Here is a 22,381-nt window from a genome sequence, read left to right on the forward strand (position 1 = left end):
CACACACACACCAGAGCATGTGAGCGGAGCGGAGCGGCCGATAATTCCGCTCTTGGCTCTCGACGGCTTTTGTTACGCTCGCTCCGCGCTCACGTTCATCTCCCCCCACGCCGCTCTATGCTCGCTCCGCTCTCACTTCAAAATCCACACGCTCCGCTCCTCGCTCCGCTCGCGCTCACATGCTCTGTAGCCCATCGTCATGTGTCTAAATCCAAAAGAACAGATATGTAAACTGTCGACACGCCATGAGCGGTGCATTGGTGATTTGTATGTCTACGTATTCTCATGGACAGTCCGTGAAGCAGATTACGCGTATGGGGCTGGGCTTGAGTCTGAGAGCAGGCCCAGCGCCAGGATGAAATGACTGAGATTGAGATTTTGAGATTGAGATTTTTGAGGGGGCACAAAGGCAAAGAGGTTGATTTAAGGGTGCAAACATCCCCTTTACCCCCCCGTGGTGCCGGGCCTGCTTGAGAGGCAATGATTGATGTAAACTGCTAGCCAAGCTTGCACAGTGCCGTGCCGTGTGCAGTGGCTCGGAGCGGAGGACAGTTCTCGCTCCGGAAGTCAATCTGACCCATTTAAAAACCCGCTCCGCGCTCACGTCAAAATCCCCTCGCTCCGCTCACATGCTCTGGCAAACACGCACGCACGCGCACGGGGTAGATTCCCTTAGTTTTGTGTCTTTGATAACAAATAACCACGACAATTTTAACTGACCTTCCATCTTCTGGAGCTTGGTATCGTTTGAGGTGAGCAGGGAGAAGATTCTCTCGGTCTCGCGGTCACAGTCTATGTCCAGCTGCAGGTTGGCCAGCATGTTGCTGCAGGAGAAGACACGAGAGAGGGTTAACACACACATGTCTACAGCGCAGTTCACCAGCGACCACCTGGCAACAGTCAACTTTTCTGGTAGTTCTATGGTAGCTGGTGATCTGCTCAAACAAAAATTGTCTTTAACTCGCTGAAATCTTGGCAGATTTACAAACCACAGAAAAAATGTCCTGAAAATATTATGTGAACTGTAAACTGAAATCATGCCGGACATTCTGACCAGCAGTTTAAAATACTAGCACGACCTCAGATACATATACACTATAGCTTATATTGTACTGTAGCTTATCTATAGCTGTATATACTATATAGCTTGTAGATCTGCTCTTTTGGCAGAGACAGCATCCGTCATCCAACGGAGGACAATGTGGATTGTGGAGATGACTGATTATAATGACTAGTCCTTACCCGTTCTGAATATATGAACAGCAAATTATGTTCAGTGTGGGGAATTGTTTACAGATGGTCTTGGGAAGTTATATATAATATATATATATAGAATATTAGTGGTCCATGACATGAAAATGTTTGAGAACCACTGCTCTAAAACAACATTGGACAATGATGTTTGACAGTTAGCAATATTGTTGCTTATTCTAGATTTATTTTCTGACTTTTTTGGATTTTCTGACTTGATCTGGCCTGTTAACATTTTCATAGACCTGGTTCTTGTTTCCCTCTCAGTCAATGTGGCAACCCTGGTGAAAACCGTGTTGACTGTTCCGTATGATAATTTAGCTTAGCACACAACAGCTAGGAGGATGCAGCAGGCTGCTGACGTCATGTTTAACAGTATTTTGCGCAATTTATGTCCCCGAATTTATGGATATGGACTTATGGCTCCATCGCTGGCTCTCTCTTTAGTAGAAGTAGAAATGTAACGTGTTGCTGACTGTTTATCGTCCCTCACACACCGCTGCAGACCGTAGTACTGTAAATATGACATGAATATGAATGCAAAGTAGTGGTTGATGTGAGGACAGGCTAGCTGTTGCTGTTGTGCATGGTGAGATGTGTGCAAACTAGGACTGTCACGATTCGCCTAGTCCACGATTCAATTCAATTTTCGATTTGAAGCTCACGATTCGATTCGATGTTCGATTCGCTATCACGATTCGCCTAGTCCACGATTCAATTCAATTTTCGATTTGAAGCTCAAGATTTGCTTCGATGTTCGATTCGATTTTTTCAATCAATTTTTTTAAAACCTCCTTTTTCAGCATGGAGGGCTATATAATTATAATTTAGGCCAATATCTTGGTTTGTAAAGAAAAACACTTGTTTCCCAATAAGTCACTTTTATTTTCTATAAATAACAAATCAGAATGAGAATAATAAAAGGTTTAACAACTTTGGGTTTTATGCCCTAACATTTTTTAAATGTTTCTTTAAGATGAGATGACTTGTAACATTCTTGTTAAGCTCTAAGTAAGTAAAAGAAAGGAAAAAAAAAAGACAAATAGTAAATACAAAGTTCAACCAAACAATTACGTTATTTGGCTGAAATTCTTCTACTTTGTAGAATGTTCACATTGTTTGAACAGGTACGAGCTCTAACAAACAAGAAGTGTGAATACTAGTTAGTGCAATTTGATCTGCATGGCTCAGCCCTTCAGTGATTTGTGCCCTCACTTTATCATACTGTACATGCCAGGCAACACACCTGTGGTCATATGCGACCTGCATGGCATTTTGTAACGTGGTTCTGCAACTCTCATTAAATATTGAAAGCCAGCGTTTTCCACCATTGAAAGTGGTCGCATCATCGCATGTCTGCAGCTATGCAGACCGCAACTCCGTGCGTTAATTGTTTAGCACGGGGCGAATTAGCTGAGAGCTTTTCTCTATAATAATCTAGAATAGTTGGCTGTGTTGTTGTCTTTGTACCATCGTTGGACAGATCGATTTCTTTGTGATGTCTGCTAAGATGCTGGCCCATATTTGACGTGTTGCCTTTGGGATACGGCACTCGTTTGGAGCATAAATGACAAACTGAAGCCGTTTTGTCAACGATGCGTCGTGTGCCATCATAACTCACTGGGAAGCCAAAATATTTCCACACATCTTTCCGTGTATCATCGTCGTCGCTGTCTACAACAGCACTGGCCATGGTGAAACGCAACAGCGGTCTCGTTCTCTCACTTCTGTCAACTCCTCTCTCTCTCTCTCTGTGTGTGTGTGTGTGTGTGTGTGTGTGGCACGGCTCCGATACAGCTGACTTTTCGTCTCTTTTTTTTCTCCCCCAGCGGAAGCACGCATGCGCGGAATGGCCCGGCCGCTCGCAGAAGTAAAAACATAAAACATCGCGAGACGGTGCGTCATTTCGATACACTGAATCGAACGTCAATTTCGATTCAATTTCGATTCGTATCGAGAATCGTGACAGCCTTAGTGCAAACGGTGTAGTTTGGTAGGAGAAGACGGCCAAAGGATGCAACACACACAGTCAGCGGCGCCAAATTGTATAGGGCACTCTTTGTTGTGTTGCGGCGGTAGCTAGAGGAAGCATGCCAGTGGGGTAACGGTGAGAACGGTGGCCTGTGATGCAGGTGTCGCTAAGGGGCGGAGGTGTGTGAGGGTGCGAGGTTAATTCACAAATAAATTCATTATTAATCATTAATGTGTCAAATCGAAAAAAGGGCTTCGTTAAGACCTCCATATTCATATGGTCAATGCCTGTGTGAAAAGTGGGAGTGATTGGTGCAGGCAATGAGGAGATACGGCGGTGTTTCTGACAGAATGTCAGACATTGTTAGAATTATAGTATGATGTTTTCGCCCTATATATTTGACAACACATATAACTTTGTGCATTTGGTGTCAGGGGGCCAAAGGACTCACGTTGTGCATTCCTTGCAGCCTGGAGCGCTGTCACTCAGGCTCCTGCAGCAGTGCCAGGCTCCGGCCGAGTAGATGGAGGGGTGGAAGGAGGCCAGTCGTCCCTCGTTACAGCGGCTGACCTGGCTCAGGACGTCCATCCACTCACTGGCCTCCACACAGTTCCCCGCCTGCACGTACAGCGGCTTCTCTGTGTGTTCCACCTGGAACATCTGACCCAATGCACACACACACAGGGAAATCTTAATGACCACACAGTATTGGTTTTTTTTCACTTGGAAATGTCTAAGGCGACGTTACTCAAACACAAGGGTTTACTTGAGCCAAATGGACCTTTATGGGTCCATTTCGTTCCATGTGTACACTCTCAGAGTTATGGGGGTCCTTGAAATTTAAAAGTTTGAGAAGCAGTCCACACTAAATGGAACAGAGCCTCCATTAGTATCATCGGTAACACCTAGGAAGTAGGGAAGTGGCTCGGAAGTTGGGAAGAGATATTCTGTGTGCATACTGTGCATAGAGCCCATTGTGTTCATAGACGCTTGGAAAAGCCTTGGATTCAAAGCCCTCTACTCTGCAGTGGTGGGCAGGTAACTTTGGAAATGTTCAAATTTGCCTCTTACGCACAAGATCGGTATCGAACCTATCGGTATCGGCCGATCATGAGGAAAAACTATCAGTGATCGGTCCCAAAAAACCTGATCGGAGCATCCCTAGCCGTGGGGCCATTGGCCGTGGGGCTTAAGTGTCCCATTGGCAGCAGGGTGAAATCTGCCACCAAGGGCTTCTGCGAGAAATCTCGCCATTACATGGCTACTAGACCACGTGACTAGACTAGAAAGTCTGATCATTGATCATCAGCTCTGCAAGCTGATAAAAAACGCTTCCAACTTACATTTTTGCGGCTAAAGGCACTTTCATCCAGCTTCTCCACTGCACGAATATTCTTCACATCAATAGTGCAAAGGGCCACTTTTCCTACAGAGAACAAAAAAGAACAAATGTTGAGGACCTAGCAGTGACATAAGAATGTCATGTGTTTTTGGCAACACCAGGAATTGTAAGCATGCGGTAGCAGACATTGACTTAGTACTGCAGGGCTACTCAACTGGCGGCTACTATCTAAGCCTGTGAATCCACAGCACGGAGAAGAACAATCCTGTTTTTATGTTGTGAACACTCCCGGAAATCAACTTCGGTACTTTGCTCAGCAGGGAAAGGACATGTGCTTGAAATTATGGATGGAGCTCGTTATGTTTTATTGATAACAAGCACCTTATCGATCAGGCTTATCGAGCCGGGTTCTTATCGAGCTCACTATCGAGCATTTTCTATTGTTTTGTGGAAAGACGGGAGACGAGAACACATCCTGAACAGACCCAGTATCTTTTACTAAAGGGCCTTCAGAAAAACAAATAAGAGTACTTTTCTAACAGACGGAAGGCAATTGACATTTTTACTTATGTACTGTTTTTTTTTTGTTTTTTTTTGCGGCTTACGCCTTTTTATTAGTTTTTGAAGGGACAGACAGTAGGCTGACAGGAAACGGGAGAGAGATGGGGGAAGACATGCAGTAAAGGCCGTGTCGGGCTCGGGAGTCGAACCCGCGGCACACTGCGACTGGATTACCAGTCGGGTGCCCAGACGGTTACGCCACCGCCTGGGCTTATGTACTGTTAAATGGTCAATGTGTACTGTGTACCGTCACTTTAAAAGCGTAATTGTGTTTACTGGACAGTGCTGGTTGGCAGCCAGTTATCAATGCACTTTTAGACTGACTGTTTGTGCCAGCGGGTACTCAATAAGCTTGTTATCGGGTATCGTGTATTGAGCTCCATCCCTACTTAACCCATTTTGGGCGGGAACCCCTTTTGGTGTTGAAAAATAGCAGATCTACAAGCTCATAGCGCGCCACCGAGTGGCGCTCTACGAGCTTGTAGGTCTGCTATTTTTTTTTAAATCGTGAAAATGTGTTTTGAAGACAATCTTTTTAATCTCGACGTTAGGCCAAAATGGGTTAAAATTAATCTCCAACGGGGAGAAGGTTGTCTCACCTCTGTTCTTGTGGTAAGAGAGCTCCCTGTTGGTCACCCTCAGCCACCTCTTCTTGAAGTTCTTCTTGCCGATGCGTTTCCTCCCCTGGGCTCGTTTATGCACCTCTCTGTGGACAAACAGAAGGTCCTTTCAGACGAGGAGCGAGCAACGCGACTACTGATTCATACTCAACGAGACCTGCGTTTCTTTTCTGTACATGCGGAGGAGAAGTCGTGGGGCGACAACAACAACGCAAGCGCTGTCCCTTGAAATTCGTAGTGCTGCGAAACACAAAGAGATCGCAAAACCCTAAGACGTCCCTAGACATCCTGCATGGGCACCCTAAGCTGTCATTATAAAGACGTCTGGAGACGGCTTGGGCACTGAATGTTTTTTTTTGTGGCTTTCGCCTTTATTTTCGCCTTTATTTTATATATTTTTTATAGAGGGACAGACATTAGGCTGACAGGAAATGGGGGAGTGACATGCAGTAAAGGCCGTCGGGATCGGGAGTCGAACCCGCGGCACACTGCCAGACTTGGACTACAGCCCAAGGCGCCTGGACCGCTGAGCCACGGCCCAGGCCTGAATGTGTTTTAACAATAATTTAAACTCTCGAGATGTGTTTTAACAATAATTTAAACTCTTGAGATCATAAAATGATCTCAATGGTTTCATTTTACACTCTCAAGAGTTAAAGATCTTAAATGGCCCATTTGGTTACCAACTCGCCATCATTTTTGGGACCACCTGGAACGCCCTCAAGGACGACTGGTTGAAAACCACTGATCTGAGCAATGGCGAGTAAGTTGCACACATTCACCGCTGGGAACTGTCTTCTATTGTTGCTCAGATTTAAGGTACAACAAGAGCGGCCATCGGTCTGATACTATAATATGGAACAGAATACAGATGGTACGGTAAAAGCTGAACGTATTCTGTCATATTACACTTAAACAATGCTCCAAGTGACATTTCGTTGGTTAAAGAACGTTTATTTAAAAACGTTATGTCCTGATGGCAATCATTGCTATAGTGTTTGTTCCGGAACAGGGGGGTCTCCCTATCTCGGGGCCGATCGGCACCAGATTTCTTGTGTACATTGCCAGAATGCCACCAAAATATATCTACTATTTGTTTCCACGTATACGTTATACTTTTTTTTTACCATATTCAACTTTAATTTGATTGATCGTGCAATTATTTCCACTAATATATTAAAATATGCAAATTATCTAATTAAATATGTACAATAGAAAAAAGTTGTGCGCAGAAATGGATTCTACTGAGAAAATTACCTTAGGATCAACTCTTTATAAGACCACTGGTTACCAAAATGTATTGTCTAGAAGTCATATAAAGGATATACACAGTTTCGTATGGGGTAGGTTTGTTTAAAGAGTGATAACTGGCATTAAGCTACTGAATTGGAAGGGTTATCATACAAAAATATAAACTAGAGACACGTAGGAACACAAAGATACCAAAAATGTACGGACACCAAAATGGTACCAAAATCTCGCCTGGCCCCTGGACTAAATAGTTCTCTTCACCTTCCACCCTGGTCTTATAGCCATCCACCCTGGTCTTATAGCCACCCACCCTGGTCTTATAGACACTCACCCTTCCTTCAGAACAACAGAGTCCTCCACCCCATGGGACTCTTTGCTGATATTAGAGGAAATCTCATCAAGAAACTGGAAAAAGAAAGAACAATAAAACATTTAATACTTTTCATTGCAAATCTGAGCTAAGATAAGGCAAATGTGGTACGCACTATCAAACCATTAAAAAAGAAGAGATAATTGTTAATTAAAATACCTTTTTAACTTGTTCAATACACCTTTCTTCTTGGAATGATTTAGTGAAGTCATACATGTAGGTTTCTTTGAAACTAGACTGCAGAGAGAGAATAAATTAATGCCATGGAGGAAAATGTGTGGACAAACTGCATTACACTGTACACCAGGGTTCCCCAATTAATTTTCCTCAAGGGCCATATTTTGACTAGCGTACCAGGCTGGGGGCCGAGTCTGCACGCGCGAGGTCGAGGTCTTGCCCCCCATTTGAAAAGGATGCCAAGTTTGACATGCAGAGGCTACTGACCCCCATTTAATGCCATTTATATCTGGGACCCTTAAAAAAAAAGAAAAAAAAAAAAAGAAAAAAAAACATTTTCTTTTTTTTCTTTTTTTTAATTCTTTCATGGGCCACAAGTTGTCGCTCTGTGGGCCGCAAATGGCCCGCGGGCCGCCTATTGGCACACACACACACACACACACACACAAACAATGTATAAGATTTTCTGTTGATTTCGTCATGAAATAATTTTATGTTCCAAAATATAAAAACATTTTTTTATATCAAGGGACCCATGACAATGTGTCCGCTACCCACAAATGGGTCCCGACCATAGACTGTAAAAAATATGGACAAAGCGTTCCCCGGGTCTAACATGGACGTAAAATGAAGCCTGTTATTCCTGCACTGTAAGTCGCCATCTTTCTAGATCCGTTTTGGCCCAGCTGGCCATTGGCTGGCTCCGTTTTGGCCCAGCTGGCCATTGGCTGGCCCAGACAACGAGGCGGGACTTCCCCCCCTTCTTCTCCGTTGGTTTTTATTTTGACTCGAGTGGGAGGGGAATCCCGATCATAGACTGTAACGGTAGCCACGCCCCTCAGAACATAAGCGAACTTTATGGTCATTTTTTTAATTAAATGGGACCATAATTTTCCAAAAAGAATATTATGACATTAGAAATGAGACTTTAAACTAGTGACTGGAAGCAGAAAGTATTCATGACCATGTTTATTAAGGTAATACAGTCTAGGTGAAGTTGGGCCCAAATACATGGACTTCTATGGGGCTATGGGTTTTTCTGGGTCCAATGACAGCGCCACAACAGGCCATTATATGAACTACGATTTCCTTAGTGGCTTCACAAAATATCTGTCTGACTGCCCCCCTGGTCCCGACCCAGGGTTTGGGAAACGGTGCTGCTGTAGATCGATCTAGTTCTTACCAGTTTATTTTTGGATAAACTGCCCCAGCTGCCCAAAGTCTGGATGGTCTTAGAGATGAGGGTGAGAGTGCGTGAAATCTCTGGGTCCTAGAAAACAAGTTTAAAGCGAGCAACGTCAACCAAGAGCAGGTCAATGTTATGATCGATAACAGATACCCCAAAAGTTCCAAAAACAAGCTTATTGAGTACCCGTTATCAATAAGCTTTGGCCTTATCAAGCCTGTTATCGAGCATAGCGACCCATGACGTCATGTTTAAACAATCAAGACAAGAGGGGATCAAGATAATCGCCCACGCTGGCACAAACATGTCTAAAAGTGTATTGATACCTGCCAACAGAGTAAACAACATTACGTGTTTAAAGCCACTCTCTGTACACATAACAGTATTAACCAGTTAACAGTTCCTTTAATATTATTTTATTGGTAAAAAGGTCGAGTGCCTTCCGTTTGTTAGAAAAGTACTGTAGTTGAAGGCCCTAGTAAAATGTACTGGTTCTGTTCAGAATTTATTATCTCCCATTTTTCCACCAAATAATAGAAAAAGCTCGATAATGGACTCGATAAGCCTGATCGATAAGGTGATCGTTATCAATCAAAATTAACGAGCTCCATCCCTACTGAAGATTGAGACAAACTTAAAGAATACACTTTGTTTACTGCATAAATAAACAATCATTTGAACATAAAAAAATGCTTATTATTTAAAAGCAAATTGATTGCATGTTGGATTTGAGACTGGGCGCATTCACAGAGATTTATGATGAGACAAACAATAGATGTTTTCCACCTGCATGACTGTTTTGAAAAGCTTTCCCTGATTGCGTTGCGATGTCAGATTTAGATAAGAAAACAAATTCACTTAATCAGAATTAAATAGGTCAAACTGATCCACGACAGAACAGCCTCTGCAACGTCATCATCTTTTATGTTCAACACAAGCACTGTGCTAACAAACGATTCAAGTATAGAGAAATATCTCATTAGAGGAGGTGACATTTAACCCATTCTGACCGGGCACCCATTTTGGTGTCAGCATCATGTTATGCTTTAGCCATTTAAAAATAGCAGATCTACAAGCTCATATCGCGCCACCGAGTGGCGCGATACGAGCTTGTAAATCTGCTATTTTTTAATAATCGAAGAGCGACTGACATTTTTAGAATCTGATCTCAGGTCAGAATGGGTTCATCAGACCAGTGTGTGTCCGGCGGAAACCTCGTATGAATCTGATCTCAGGTCAGAATGGTTTCATTTGAATTAACACAACAATTAATTTCATGCTGCACTCACGGGGTGATGAGGACGGAGCTGGAAGGAGTGCGGAGAGAGAACGGCCACAGCGAAGAAACGCAGGAACACAAAGCTGCTAACGGCCGAGTACTGCACGTGTGGATCCGCTTGAATAGGAGGAGAGGAGAGGGAAATATCAACCATGTGTTGCAGTGGTTTTCAACCCTTTTCATATCAAGGTCCATTATTTCTTTGGCATTTGAGCCACACATGATGGGTCTGAGATTTAGCCTCTCAGACCCAACATATTTTGTCGTCATTGGATAAGATTTTGTCCACATACAATTCCATGCTGTATATGGTGTTGGTACCATTAGGAGACAAGGTCAGATAAGGAAGGTAAATACTAAGTAAGTAAGTAAGTAAAGTTTATTTATAGAGCACCTTTCACAGAATTACAGTCACAAAGTGCTTTAACAACAATAAAATGAATACAAGTCAATAGTCAATAAAACAAGTTAAGAACTAAATCATTAATAAAGTAAGACAAAATAGAAAATAGAAAAAAGTAGAGTAAAATAAAGCAATCAACATCAGAGTCCACAGTTCTTAGGTGGAGTGGAAGCTCATTCCATAGCCTAGGGGCAAAACCTGCAAAGGCTCAATCGCCTTTGGTTTTCCGCTTTGTCTGAGGAACAACCAGCAAAGCCTGTGATGTGGATCTCAGTGACCTGCTGGGCACATACGGCTGGATCAGGTCAGAGAGATAAGGAGGTGCCTGGCCATGGAGGGCTCGGTGTGTAATGACTAGAGTCTTAAAATGTATTCTGTAATTAACTGGGAGCCAGTGTAGGGAGGCAAGGACGGGTGTTATATGACAGGATCTCCTGGACCTGGTCAGCAACCTAGCAGCTGTATTCTGAACCAGTTGTAGGCGACCTAATGCGGTTTTAGACAGACGGGTAAACAGAGAATTACAGTAATCAAGACGGGATGACACAAACGCATGAATAATAGTTTCTAACTCCGGGTGTATACTACTGGTTGTAAAAGTCACCTGGAAAACGTTTCGATGCCATCCATCTCAGCGACCTGAAGATGTCACACATAAGAGGAGGACAGGATGCACTGGACTGGGTGATGGAGGAGAAGATCTTTTGTACATAACCCTGGAGGTTTTCCTGAAGAGAAGAAGACCACACATATTCTATACAACTCCTTTAGTGAAGACAGTCTAGTGATCAGTGTAAAAAAATAAGAAACTTGAAAATTATTAATTTGTGCGACAAAGTATAAACAAGGCTTCACACCAACACAGTCAATTCGTGTCCTCGCCTTCATCTTCAATGTTGTCTTAACACGGACACGTCAACATTGTCCATTCATTGTCAATGGGATTTAATGTTTAAGTTTGTGTTAGCACATACACTAAAAGCTGGACATCGCCCCTCAACAAAAAAAAAACATGACTCCTGCAGACTCCTGCTCAGTGCAAGATAGCCAACATCCTACTGATGTCCTAGCTGATGGTGCAAGCCAAGATAGCCAACATCCTACTGATATCCTAGCTGATGATGCAAGCCAAGATAGCCAACATCCTACTGATGTCCTAGCTGATGATGCAAGCCAAGATAGCCAACATCCTACTGACTGATGCAAACCAAGATAATTTACCTTGTTGACTTCCACGTTATCTCCTTCCTTCAGTTTGATGGGGTCAATCTCACATGTTCTATTGGATTCACAGATCTACAAAACACACGATATGGGAAAGCATGAAAGCAGGCTTCAGTGTAACCGTCAGGTCTTTATACCTCGTCTATTACAGGCTTCAGTGTAACGGTCAGGTCTTTATACCTCGTCTATTACAGTCTTCAGTGTAACAGTCAGGTCTTTATACCTCGTCTATTACAGTCTTCAGTGTAACAGTCAGGTCTTTATACCTTGTCTATTACAGTCTTCAGTGTAACAGTCAGGTCTTTATACCTCGTCTATTACAGGCTTCAGTGTAACGGTCAGGTAACTCTTCATACCTCGTCTATTACAGGCTTCAGTGTAACGGTCAGGTAACTCTTCATACCTCGTCTATTACAGGCTTCAGTGTAACGGTCAGGTAACGCTTTATACCTCGTCTATTACTTACAGGCTTCAGTGTAACCGTCAGGTCTTTATACCTCGTCTATCACAGGCTTCAGTGTAACGGTCAGGTAACTCTTCATACCTCGTCTATTACAGTCTTCAGTGTAACCGTCAGGTCTTTATACCTCATCTATCACAGGCTTCAGTGTAACGGTCAGGTAACTCTTTATACTTCGTCTATTACATGCTTCAGTGTAACGGTCAGGTAACTCTTTATACCTCCTCTATTACAGGCTTCAGTGTAACAGTCAGGTCTTTATACCTCGTCTATTACAGTCTTCAGTGTAACAGTCAGGTCTTTATACCTCGTCTATTACAGGCTTCAGTGTAACGGTCAGGTAACTCTTTATACCTCGTCTATTACAGTCTTCAGTGTAACGGTCAGGTAACTCTTTATACCTTCTCTATTACAGGCTTCAGTGTAACAGTCAGGTAACTCTTCATACCTCGTCTATTACAGGCTTCAGTGTAACCGTCAGGTAACTCTTCATACCTCGTCTATTACAGGCTTCAGTGTAACGGTCAGGTAACTCTTCATAACTAGTCTATTACAGGCTTCAGTGTAACGGTCAGGTAACTCTTCATACCTCGTCTATTACAGGCTTCAGTGTAACGGTCAGGTAACTCTTCATACCTCGTCTATTACAGGCTTCAGTGTAACGGTCAGGTAACTCTTCATACCTCGTCTATTACAGGCTTCAGTGTAACGGTCAGGTAACTCTTCATACCTCGTCTATTACAGGCTTCAGTGTAACGGTCAGGTAACTCTTCATACCTCGTCTATTACAGGCTTCAGTGTAACGGTCAGGTAACTCTTCCCCACGATCTTCATCATGTCATCGATGCAGCGCGCTGCCAGCGAGTTGCCACGAAATATGGTGTTGGCCTCCCTGAACAAACAAGAATACAATACATATATGTGTCCAGGGCAGGAACAGAAATCATTGACACCCGAGACCAGATTCTACAAATTACTTCTAAATCATGACAGTTTTCTGAAAAACCCATGTTTCTATATATCAGTGGTTCTCAAACTATTTCATGTCAAGCACCCCCAAAAATGATATGCGCTATACTGCTGCTCCACGACAACCGTCTGGTGCCCTTTGTCGTATGCACTGTACGCTCTTAGCATAGAGTGTGGTATAGAGGTATCCCTGGCATCCCTGCAGCAGTATAAAAGGGTGTAGGTAGAGCCATCCAAAAACAGTGGCGAAAACCCTTTTTGCAATATCGTTTCCGAAAAGTAAATGTATGAGAAGCGAGCTACAGATGGTAAACTTAGGACAGGCACTTAACATTTTTAGATAGGGGTGAAGCAACTGCTTACATAGCTTATGAAGTTAGCCAGTAACATGTTTTGTGCCGGAGAGGTACCATACTACCATTAGCGCCTCCCCTGGTCGAATGTCGAGTGAACTGAAGTCATTTGGAAAATCGACATTCGACCAGAGGGAGGCTCTAATGCTGCCTCTCCGGCCGCAACTTCCGACAAAAATGTTACTGGCCAACTTCATAAGCTATGTATAGTAAGTTTGTTTCACCCCTGTCTAAAAGGTTTACGTGCCCGTCCTAAGTTTATCATCTGTAGCTTGCCTTCTATAACTTTACTTTATGGAAACTATACTGCGAAAAGGGTTTTCGCCACTGTTTTTGGACGGCTAACCCCTGTTCTACCGATGCGGGGAGACCTCTATACGGAACCTCTTCTCTAAGCTACGAGCATCGAGCCAGGTTCCAAACGGGCCTAGGCTAGGCGGGACTAGGTCGGCCCTAAACACGTGCATGCGTGTGTGAACTCACTGCGTGTTGTCCAGCTCCAGGGCTGCCACGGCAGAGACAAAGGGCACTAGCCGGTTGTGGTGGAGCAGCAGTCTGACCACCGGCAGCACGGCCTCGTAACGCTCCCTACAAATGTCCCCCAGGATATGGGCTGCCGATGCCGAAATGGGCTTATAACGGGGGAGAGAGAGATGGAGTGAGCGAGAGAGAGAGGACAGAAAAGGAAAGAAAGTTGTTAGATTGTGAACAAAATGTGAAATGAAAAAAATGTGTAACTGACAAAGAGAAATACCAAAATTAATTATCACCATGATGGTATTAATCTTCTCAATCAGCTTCATTAATATACAGTTCTGGGCCTATAATTGCACTGTTAATCTTACTCACGTCGGTTGTGAGTAAGTAATGCTTCCGTTTGATTTTTGAAAGTACTTTGTTAACAAAGCTGAAGACCCAGGGGGATAGATCATGTTCTGTGGAATGATCTTCCAGTAGGTCTGACCTTCCATCGTTTTCTTTTCTTCTTCGTTTCTAGCCCTAAAAAACGAGCGGAATCCGAAACTTGGACGACGGGCGGGGGTGCGATGGGGAGGATTAAATAATGAGTCAGTGATTCATGAATGGTGGAGCTCAATCACATGGCTTTGAACAAGCTCTCAACATGTCTCAACATGCTTTGAAGGGTGGCAGATCTACAAGCTCTCAACATGTCATGCTGCAATGCCTTTTGGGCTTGTACTTCAACTTCAAAGTACTTAATTTCTTCTTTTGTGCAGTGGTAAAAATAAAAAAATTACTTTAAGAGAAAAACTAGTACTTAAAAGAATATTAAAATCCATGTGGCAATTCTGAGACCCCGTCCAGGACAGCCTCCTCAGGAGACTTGGCTCAGATCTGAACCCATTGTGACGGCATGCTCTTTCTGACGTCGACCCCAGGCAGGGTTCGAACCCACAACCTTCTGTTAGACCGTCTCAAACCGTGCCTGTGTACTATATCATTTCTGTCACCGAGCGTACAGAACTTTGGGCCAATGCCGTCGTTTTAAATGTGCTTTATAGTGGATTTATAAGTGGATTGGATTGAAAAAATGAAATGTGTTATATCATTGTTTATAATTGATATTAATGATTAATGAATAATACTAATATAATGATGGTGCAGCTAGCTTGTTACCTTGACATCTGGGGCCTTGAGCAGCAGGTTGCAGAGTGGCGTGTAGCAGGCAGATGGCAGCACCGTGTCCTCCGTGTAGGTCACGTTGAGACGCAGGGAGCCCATATCGTCTGATTTGGACTTGTTCCCGTTCCCTTTGGGCTGGAGGAGATACCTATGGTTCACAGGCACATTCCCTCAAATGTACTGTGTATATATATATATATACACATGGCGATCTCGGTTTGATTGCACAACTCTAACTCCTAATATTAGTGTATTCCTTTGAATGACTGCAGAGTACAACATTTAGGAAAACTCAGCATTATATGTGAAAGCATTTCCGTGTGCTAAACATAAGAAAACAGACTATTGGTAATTTGCATTTTGGCCTACAACATATGCTTTGACCATGAAGTAAAATGTGATAAAAACCAATACTATAAAAATTCAATATGATTCTTTTAACTGAAAACACACAAATGGGGAGAGAGTCATAGAGGAACAGAGAGGTTCTTTTATCATATTCAGACCGCATGACGTGTGGGAACGTCATAACGAATCCAACCCACGTATCCAAAGGACGCGTGTACACGTCCTAGCGCTTTTTCATTGATAGCAAATGAAATAAAATATGATATTTTTCTCTCTTTTTTGGGTTGGCCTATCCTTCTGCAATGTACCGTAATTTCCGGACTACAAGCCACTACTTTTTTCCCATGCTTTGAACCCTGCTGCCTATTCAGTATTTTAGCTGTGACGTGAGCGCCCCCTCCTGAGATACTTCCGGGTCCTGCTTTTGTGTCCCCATAGAGTTATACTGTGATGCTCCATCGGACTAAATCTGAGACGAAAACAACCGCGAAAGTCTCATTTTCCTCACAACAACAAAGCTGCGCTGCTCTACCAAATCTGGCTGTGACAGGCCGTCTGCCCCACATGGAATACTATCGCCATTTTATTTTATTGTGTCAACTAAATCCTCATCAATGCAAACTAGATTCAACATACTCAAGCCTGCACACATTCTAGAAATATTTTACAGAGCAATAATAATGATAATAATAGTCTTTATTGTCTCCACATCATATATGTTTGTTGTCATGGACACTTGTACAAAACATTAATAATTCTACTCGAGTTGGAAGCATTAACCCATTCTGAACGGGAACCCATTTTGGTGTTACATCATGTTATGCTTTAACTATTGAAAAATAGCAGATCTACAAGCTCATATCGCGCCACCGAGTGGCGCGATACGAGCTTGTAGGTCTGCTATTTTAGAAAAATCGAAGAACGACTGACATTTTTTAAATCTGATCTCAGGTCAGAATGGGTTAATCAGACCAGTGTGTGTCCAGTGGAAAACCTCGTATGAATCTGATCTCAGGTCAGAATGGGTTAAGACCCATTTTAACCCTCCTTCCTTTCTGAAAAATAACGTCATTGTAAAAAGATTCACACGTTTAGATATTCTATTTACAATGGGATGCGGACGGGAGCTGGTGCCAATTGGACCCGGACGTAACGTAGCACTACAAAATGACGTCGGACTTAACCCATTCTGACCGGGCACCCATTTTGGTGTCAGCATCATGTTATGCTTTAGCTATTGAAAAATAGCAGATCTACAAGCTCATATCGCGCCACCGAGTGGCGCGATACGAGCTTGTAGGTCTGCTATTTTTGAAAAATCGACAAGAACGACTGACATTTTTAGAATCTGATCTCAGGTCAGAATGGGTTAATCAGACCAGTGTGTGTCCAGTGGAAACCTCGTATGAATCTGATCTCAGGTCAGAATGGTGCGCTTTATAGTCCGGAAATTACGGTACTCCTTGATTTTCGCGCATGCGCGGTCCCGTTCACTTCCCCGTTTAGCGATCAGAAAGAATGGCTCGCCACGCGTAATCAAAGGAGCTCTCCGTGGTTTTGACCAGATGGCTATATTTCTGTCTTCATTTCTGACTTCAACACGCCTCTAGTCTAGAATATTAACGCTTATTGCTTATGACATGTGGACACGTCGGATGGACGGAACCTGTTAAAAGGGGAACTTACCATGCCTTGTGAATGTGGTCATTTCGCAAGATCTTGACGGACACCCGTGTCTCTCCGAGAAACACATCCTGAGCCAGATTCCCATTGTTCCATAAATCAACTCTGCAGAATAGAGAATGAAAAATTCTACTCTTAAAAATCACAATGTGAAATGTAGTACAGTGGTTCCCAAAGCTTTTCATGTAAAGGACCCCCAAATTGACACTAATTCGCCCACAGACCCCCATTTGAAGAGCCAGGGACCCCCACAAGAGAAGATTTTTACGGCTCTCGCAGTGATTCTCAACCCGTTTAATTTCAAGGAACCCCAGTTTGACATGCATTAGTCTACAGACCCCCATTTAATGGCATTTTCTATTTTTCTACTGCTCTAATTTATATGGAAAAATCTATGTTAATTTAACTCTGAGAGTGTACACATGGAACCAAATGGGCTTGTTAGGGTACATTTGGTTCCATTTGTAATTTTGTACACTCTCAGAGTTACAGAACCATAAGGTCCATTTGGTTCCAAACTATCAAGTAGCTCCCTCAAGGACCCCTGGTTGTACCCGGACCCCACTTTGAGAACCACGTCTGCTGGAATGTCATTTTGTAGTTCTGTACAGCAAAGAACCAAAGAACAATGCACACCAAAACAAAAAACGAAAAGTAAAAAACTCCTGAGGCTTAATTGCCGTTGCCTGCTTTAGGTATGAAAGCCAAGACACTGCAAAACCCGTGCAATGAAACCAAGTCAAATCCAAACCGCCAAACCATGCATGGGTGTTTATTACCGTTTAACCCTGTCTAGCCTTACCCAGTAAGCTACGAGTCCACCTTGAGGGGGGAGGATCTACTGTAAGAGACAAGCCTCACAAATCCTTAACCAAAACAAAACAAAACAACCGCTCTCTATGAGTTAAGGCAGAACATTTGAACTTTAAACTCTTGTCAAGCCAGCCAGTGAAAGAGATAGGTGAAGAAGGACAAATAATAAAACAAAAAATGAGTTTCACAGTTTTGGTGGAACCATGGAAAACATACTTTATCTCTAGTTTCTCGATGTCCTCCTCTTCCACTTGAAAATGTGACTTTTTTGAGTAGCTGCTGGACCGTGTGACCTTAGGATGGAGAACATAGGTTTAGTTTTCAATCAATTCTATCAAGCCAGTCCAATGCAGTTAAATATGTACTAGTATGCAGACACCAGACGAAGAAACAGAGATACTTGAATGTACCTCAAAGAAGAAGGTTTCCTCAAAAAGTGGGTTGCTGGTTTTCTTCTTTACTTTTGTTTTCTTCTGGTCTGACCTGTGAAAACCAGTTGGAACAAGTTTTTAATTTGATTTCTTCCGGTCTGACCTGTGTGTGTGTGTGTGTGTGTGTGTGTGCGTGACTCTCTCTCTCTCTGGTGTGGGGTCTCATCAAATTCTACTTCATTAAAAAAATTCAAACATAAGTTTAGGACCCACTTAATTGACCAGATCACCTAATTATATTTCTTTGTATCATCTATTCTTTTCTCTAATCATGTAAATAACCAATGTTGTGTTTTTGTTTTGTTTATGTTTTATATACTGCATTCATGTTTTCTGGATATTCTATATCTCATGTACAATGTTTCATTTTAATTTACATAGGTAGAGGCCTCGTATAAGCCCCTTGGGCTTTTTTGCCTCAGCCTAGCACCTTACCCTTTTCATATTTATGTTCACTATGTTGTTTTTATACTGTGCTGAATAAATAAATACAAATACAAATACAATGGGGTGTGAGTGTCGCTTTACGTCACATCGCAAAAACCCAGCGGTTTACGCTACGTCGCAAAAAACATTGCTGTGGAAACAGATATTTGTTGCAGCTCGGTGCTTGTGTGTGATACATGTGCAGTTAAAGCACCATTCTGTCACAGGTAATTGCAAGTAGTTGCATGGCAAATCATCATTGGTGCGGCGTTTTAGGCCCAAGGCGGGCATTAAGAGGATGGGCAAACAGCGGTCAGTTACCTGGCAGGTCCAACGAGTGATACGGTGGCGTAAGGGTCACAGTTCTGCCCACTTATCTGAGGCAAACCCTGACATTCAATGATCCTGTGAGGTGGAGGAGACAGGGAAAGGATCAAATATAACATTAATACATACAACACCTTTCTATTCTACTGTCAATGATCCTGTGGAGGTGGAGGAGACAGGGAAAGGATCAAATATAACATTAATACATACAACACCTTTCTATTCTTTTTACCAGCTGCTGTGTAAGCACAGCTGGTCAATGTTCTCTCTGCGGCGCTTTCACGCCCACTTGCTGTAGTTGAGACCTATGTTTCTCATTGGCTGTACTGACAACCTATCGTCCTGATTGGCTGCCTCGTCTCTAGGCCAACCACACACTTTTTGCCTCTAGACGGCCTCTCAGCCATTGGATATAAAGGCAGCAGCCGGTAATTATTTGATGTCATCAATTCTTGTTTAAACCACAATCCTTATGTTCTTTAATGGACACCTAATAGAAAAGAAATAGAACAGACTCAACGGTTTGCTTTCCTATTGTCTTTCACTCAGCACCTTTTTTTGCCAACAGGGAGCTCACTAACTCAGTGCTTCAGGTGATGACAAACAACCGTTGTGTAAGGCACCTTTAACAGGATATGGCTGATTAAGACGAAGCCACCAGGGAATCCTAATAAGCCCATCCTCTCATCACTACTTGGTGAGGTGAGAGACAAGGACTAGCAAACGACAGGATGTTTGTGTATCATTTGCCTGCTGGGAGTCATGGCGATATAATTATCTGTAGAGTGCATCTCTCACACGCCCAGGGCCCTGCTATTTTCGTCAGTCAACCCCCTTATCCTTAAACTTCTTTGCCATTCTTTTACTATTTTGAAAAACATAAAAAGAATTGTTCAACTAGCCGATCTACATCAGCCTTCATTAGTATCATCGCCGGTAACACCTGTGAAGGATGTAGAGAAGGGCCCCAAGTTCTTTCCAAAATTGCGTGTGCATAGAGCCAATCAAGTTAAGAGTCCACACAAAATCAGATCAGTCATGTCTGTGTATACACGCACTGCACACACGCACATGTGGGAAATGCAGACGACAAGCGGTTGACGGCTGAAGGGAGAGATACAGCGACGGTGACGGCAGCACTAAACCACAGCGAAGAGCGCTGGCTTCCTGTTGAGATGCCATCGCTTCCTCCTCATTCATTACCCCGCTCTCCAAGTATGAATGGAGATGCAAAACATGACTGAATAGAAAATGTAACCGACATGCACTCAATGACACAAACAAAACAGAGTGCATGGCACACCTTGTATTGCAATCCAGATGCATGCATATAGCTTAAAAGAAGCTGACATCATGCATATCTCTGCAATATTCTACATGCTCTCATAGCCGAACTTATTTTGTCCTGTGTGAGGGAGGGGGGAGGGGGGCGATAAAAGAAGTAGGGTAATATCTGATAATCCCATGGGGTAAAAACTCATCTTACGAGCCGACATGAGAATAAGAAAATGAGGGGTTGAACTGTCACTGTGACTGTGAGTGACTCCGATATGACAATTCATGAGTAAGTGATAAACAAATTAGCAACCATGGCAGGCATTAGTCATTGCTTGAGCTTATACAACTACGGGCAACTACAAATGTCAGGATGATCATTTGTGATCCATTTATTATTGTAGTATATATAGTCGTGGCATTGAGTATATACGCATTACACATACACACCACAATATATAGTATATATCTATATTAACAAGTGAGAACTTGTACCCAACACATGGCAAGAAACCCAAAGCCACAACAGCTACGTCGCTATTGCAACACCCACAACACCATCTTACACACTACACCCACACACACTCACACGGCAGTGACGTCACACACTTACCTTCGCAGTGTTCGGGACCTATCTCCTCCTATCGCGCCCAACGCCAACACTCAACACCACCCGCCAAACACTGGTCATTGCAGTGCCACCAAAGATGCCTCCCGTCCACACTCACGGCGGCAATGCATTTGTTTACTACAAACATTATCGCCCCAAGCACCCACACCCCCGGAACACTGTTGCCCTTTCACGACGCTAAATTCGCCAGGTCTATGCAAGTGAGCACAAATTACATGTGAGAAAATTCATTCACAAGCCCACAAATGCCATTCAAATGCCATTCAACACACACTACGACTCGCTTACAATTCGCCAACCTGGCAACTACTACCCCGTCTTTTAAGCCACTCCCCTGTGCTGCTCTGATCTCTGAGTCTCCCTGACAGTCCTGTCCGCAGGAGAAAAAAATGAGGAAGGAGAGGAATCACGATTTTGCTTATTCCTTCTAAATCTCTGTATATAAAATATCGCTTACTCAGCGAATCTCTTAGTTACATCAACATTGTTCTTCCACAGTACTTGGTTTGTGCCAAACTATTACAATTACACCGTTCGAATTCGCCATTTCGAGTACTTTTCATTGCGCACACACACACGCGCACACACACACACACACACAAACACAGGAATAGCCATGCAGCCTATACACGGAGGCAGCGAGACAGGACGTTATAATCTTGAGTTTCATTAAATAACTGTCTTTCTCCGCACGCACACACAACATTATTCAAGTGAAATGCGTAACGCCAATATTGGGCTAATATAGGTAATAGGCTACCAATATGTGGGTAGCCTACAGGGATTTACCCACGGAATGAATATATATATATAATCATCTATACCAGGGCTGCCCACACTTTTTTTTACTTCAGAGCTACTTTCAAAACGACCAGCTCATATAGGCCTACCCACCAAATAAAACTATCATCCCATTCAGGGCTCGACGCTTAGCATTTTTCCAAGTAGCACGTGTGCGCCTAAGTTGAAAAATCTAGTAGCACACTAATTATTTTAGGAGCACGATGAAAAATGATGTATTTTTAAGGGGCGCTAGCCCCTCCTATATACAGCCTTTGTCCCCACACATCTCAAAATGAGCCATTGACAATCAACAGAGAAATTACGTCAAAATTCTGCTAAATATGACATAAATTAAACGCCATTGACATTGAAGGGAAAATGTATGTCATGTAAACGAGCAAATCAGCTAACCAATCACAGGCAACAGGTATTCTGATTGGCCAGTATGAGATGATATCTGATGATGTATGACAAGAGCGCCCCTCACTTAACATGGGTGTGATTTTTCTTTAATGAAGTGATATGAGGTAGGGGTGGAAAATAATATGTCAAAATATTATATCACTATCTTTTCAGCAATTATCACAAAATAGTGATATTCA

The 22,381-nt window shown here is 43.0% G+C and overlaps 1 protein-coding gene across 1 annotated transcript in view; it reads right to left on the reverse strand.

The window, feature by feature from the left end:
- rasa2 (RAS p21 protein activator 2) overlaps positions 1-22,381 on the reverse strand; it is a 47,742-nt gene that overhangs the window by 3,719 nt on the left and 21,642 nt on the right. Inside the window, exons 6-22 of the mRNA XM_083773974.1 lie at positions 19,085-19,168; positions 18,317-18,389; positions 18,123-18,199; positions 17,097-17,198; positions 15,057-15,210; positions 13,902-14,050; positions 12,874-12,988; positions 11,634-11,708; positions 11,017-11,140; positions 10,020-10,126; positions 8,728-8,814; positions 7,527-7,604; positions 7,329-7,402; positions 5,726-5,832; positions 4,567-4,649; positions 3,675-3,883; positions 721-824 (exon numbers count right to left, since the gene is read on the reverse strand). Of these exons, the coding sequence (XP_083630100.1) occupies positions 721-824; positions 3,675-3,883; positions 4,567-4,649; positions 5,726-5,832; positions 7,329-7,402; positions 7,527-7,604; positions 8,728-8,814; positions 10,020-10,126; positions 11,017-11,140; positions 11,634-11,708; positions 12,874-12,988; positions 13,902-14,050; positions 15,057-15,210; positions 17,097-17,198; positions 18,123-18,199; positions 18,317-18,389; positions 19,085-19,168 (1,802 nt within the window). The remainder of the gene's footprint in view (positions 1-720; positions 825-3,674; positions 3,884-4,566; positions 4,650-5,725; positions 5,833-7,328; positions 7,403-7,526; positions 7,605-8,727; positions 8,815-10,019; positions 10,127-11,016; positions 11,141-11,633; positions 11,709-12,873; positions 12,989-13,901; positions 14,051-15,056; positions 15,211-17,096; positions 17,199-18,122; positions 18,200-18,316; positions 18,390-19,084; positions 19,169-22,381) is intronic.

The sequence above is a fragment of the Protomyctophum parallelum genome (genome assembly GCF_964188405.1).
Source record: "Protomyctophum parallelum genome assembly, chromosome: 9".
Taxonomy (NCBI): Eukaryota; Metazoa; Chordata; class Actinopteri; order Myctophiformes; family Myctophidae; genus Protomyctophum; species Protomyctophum parallelum.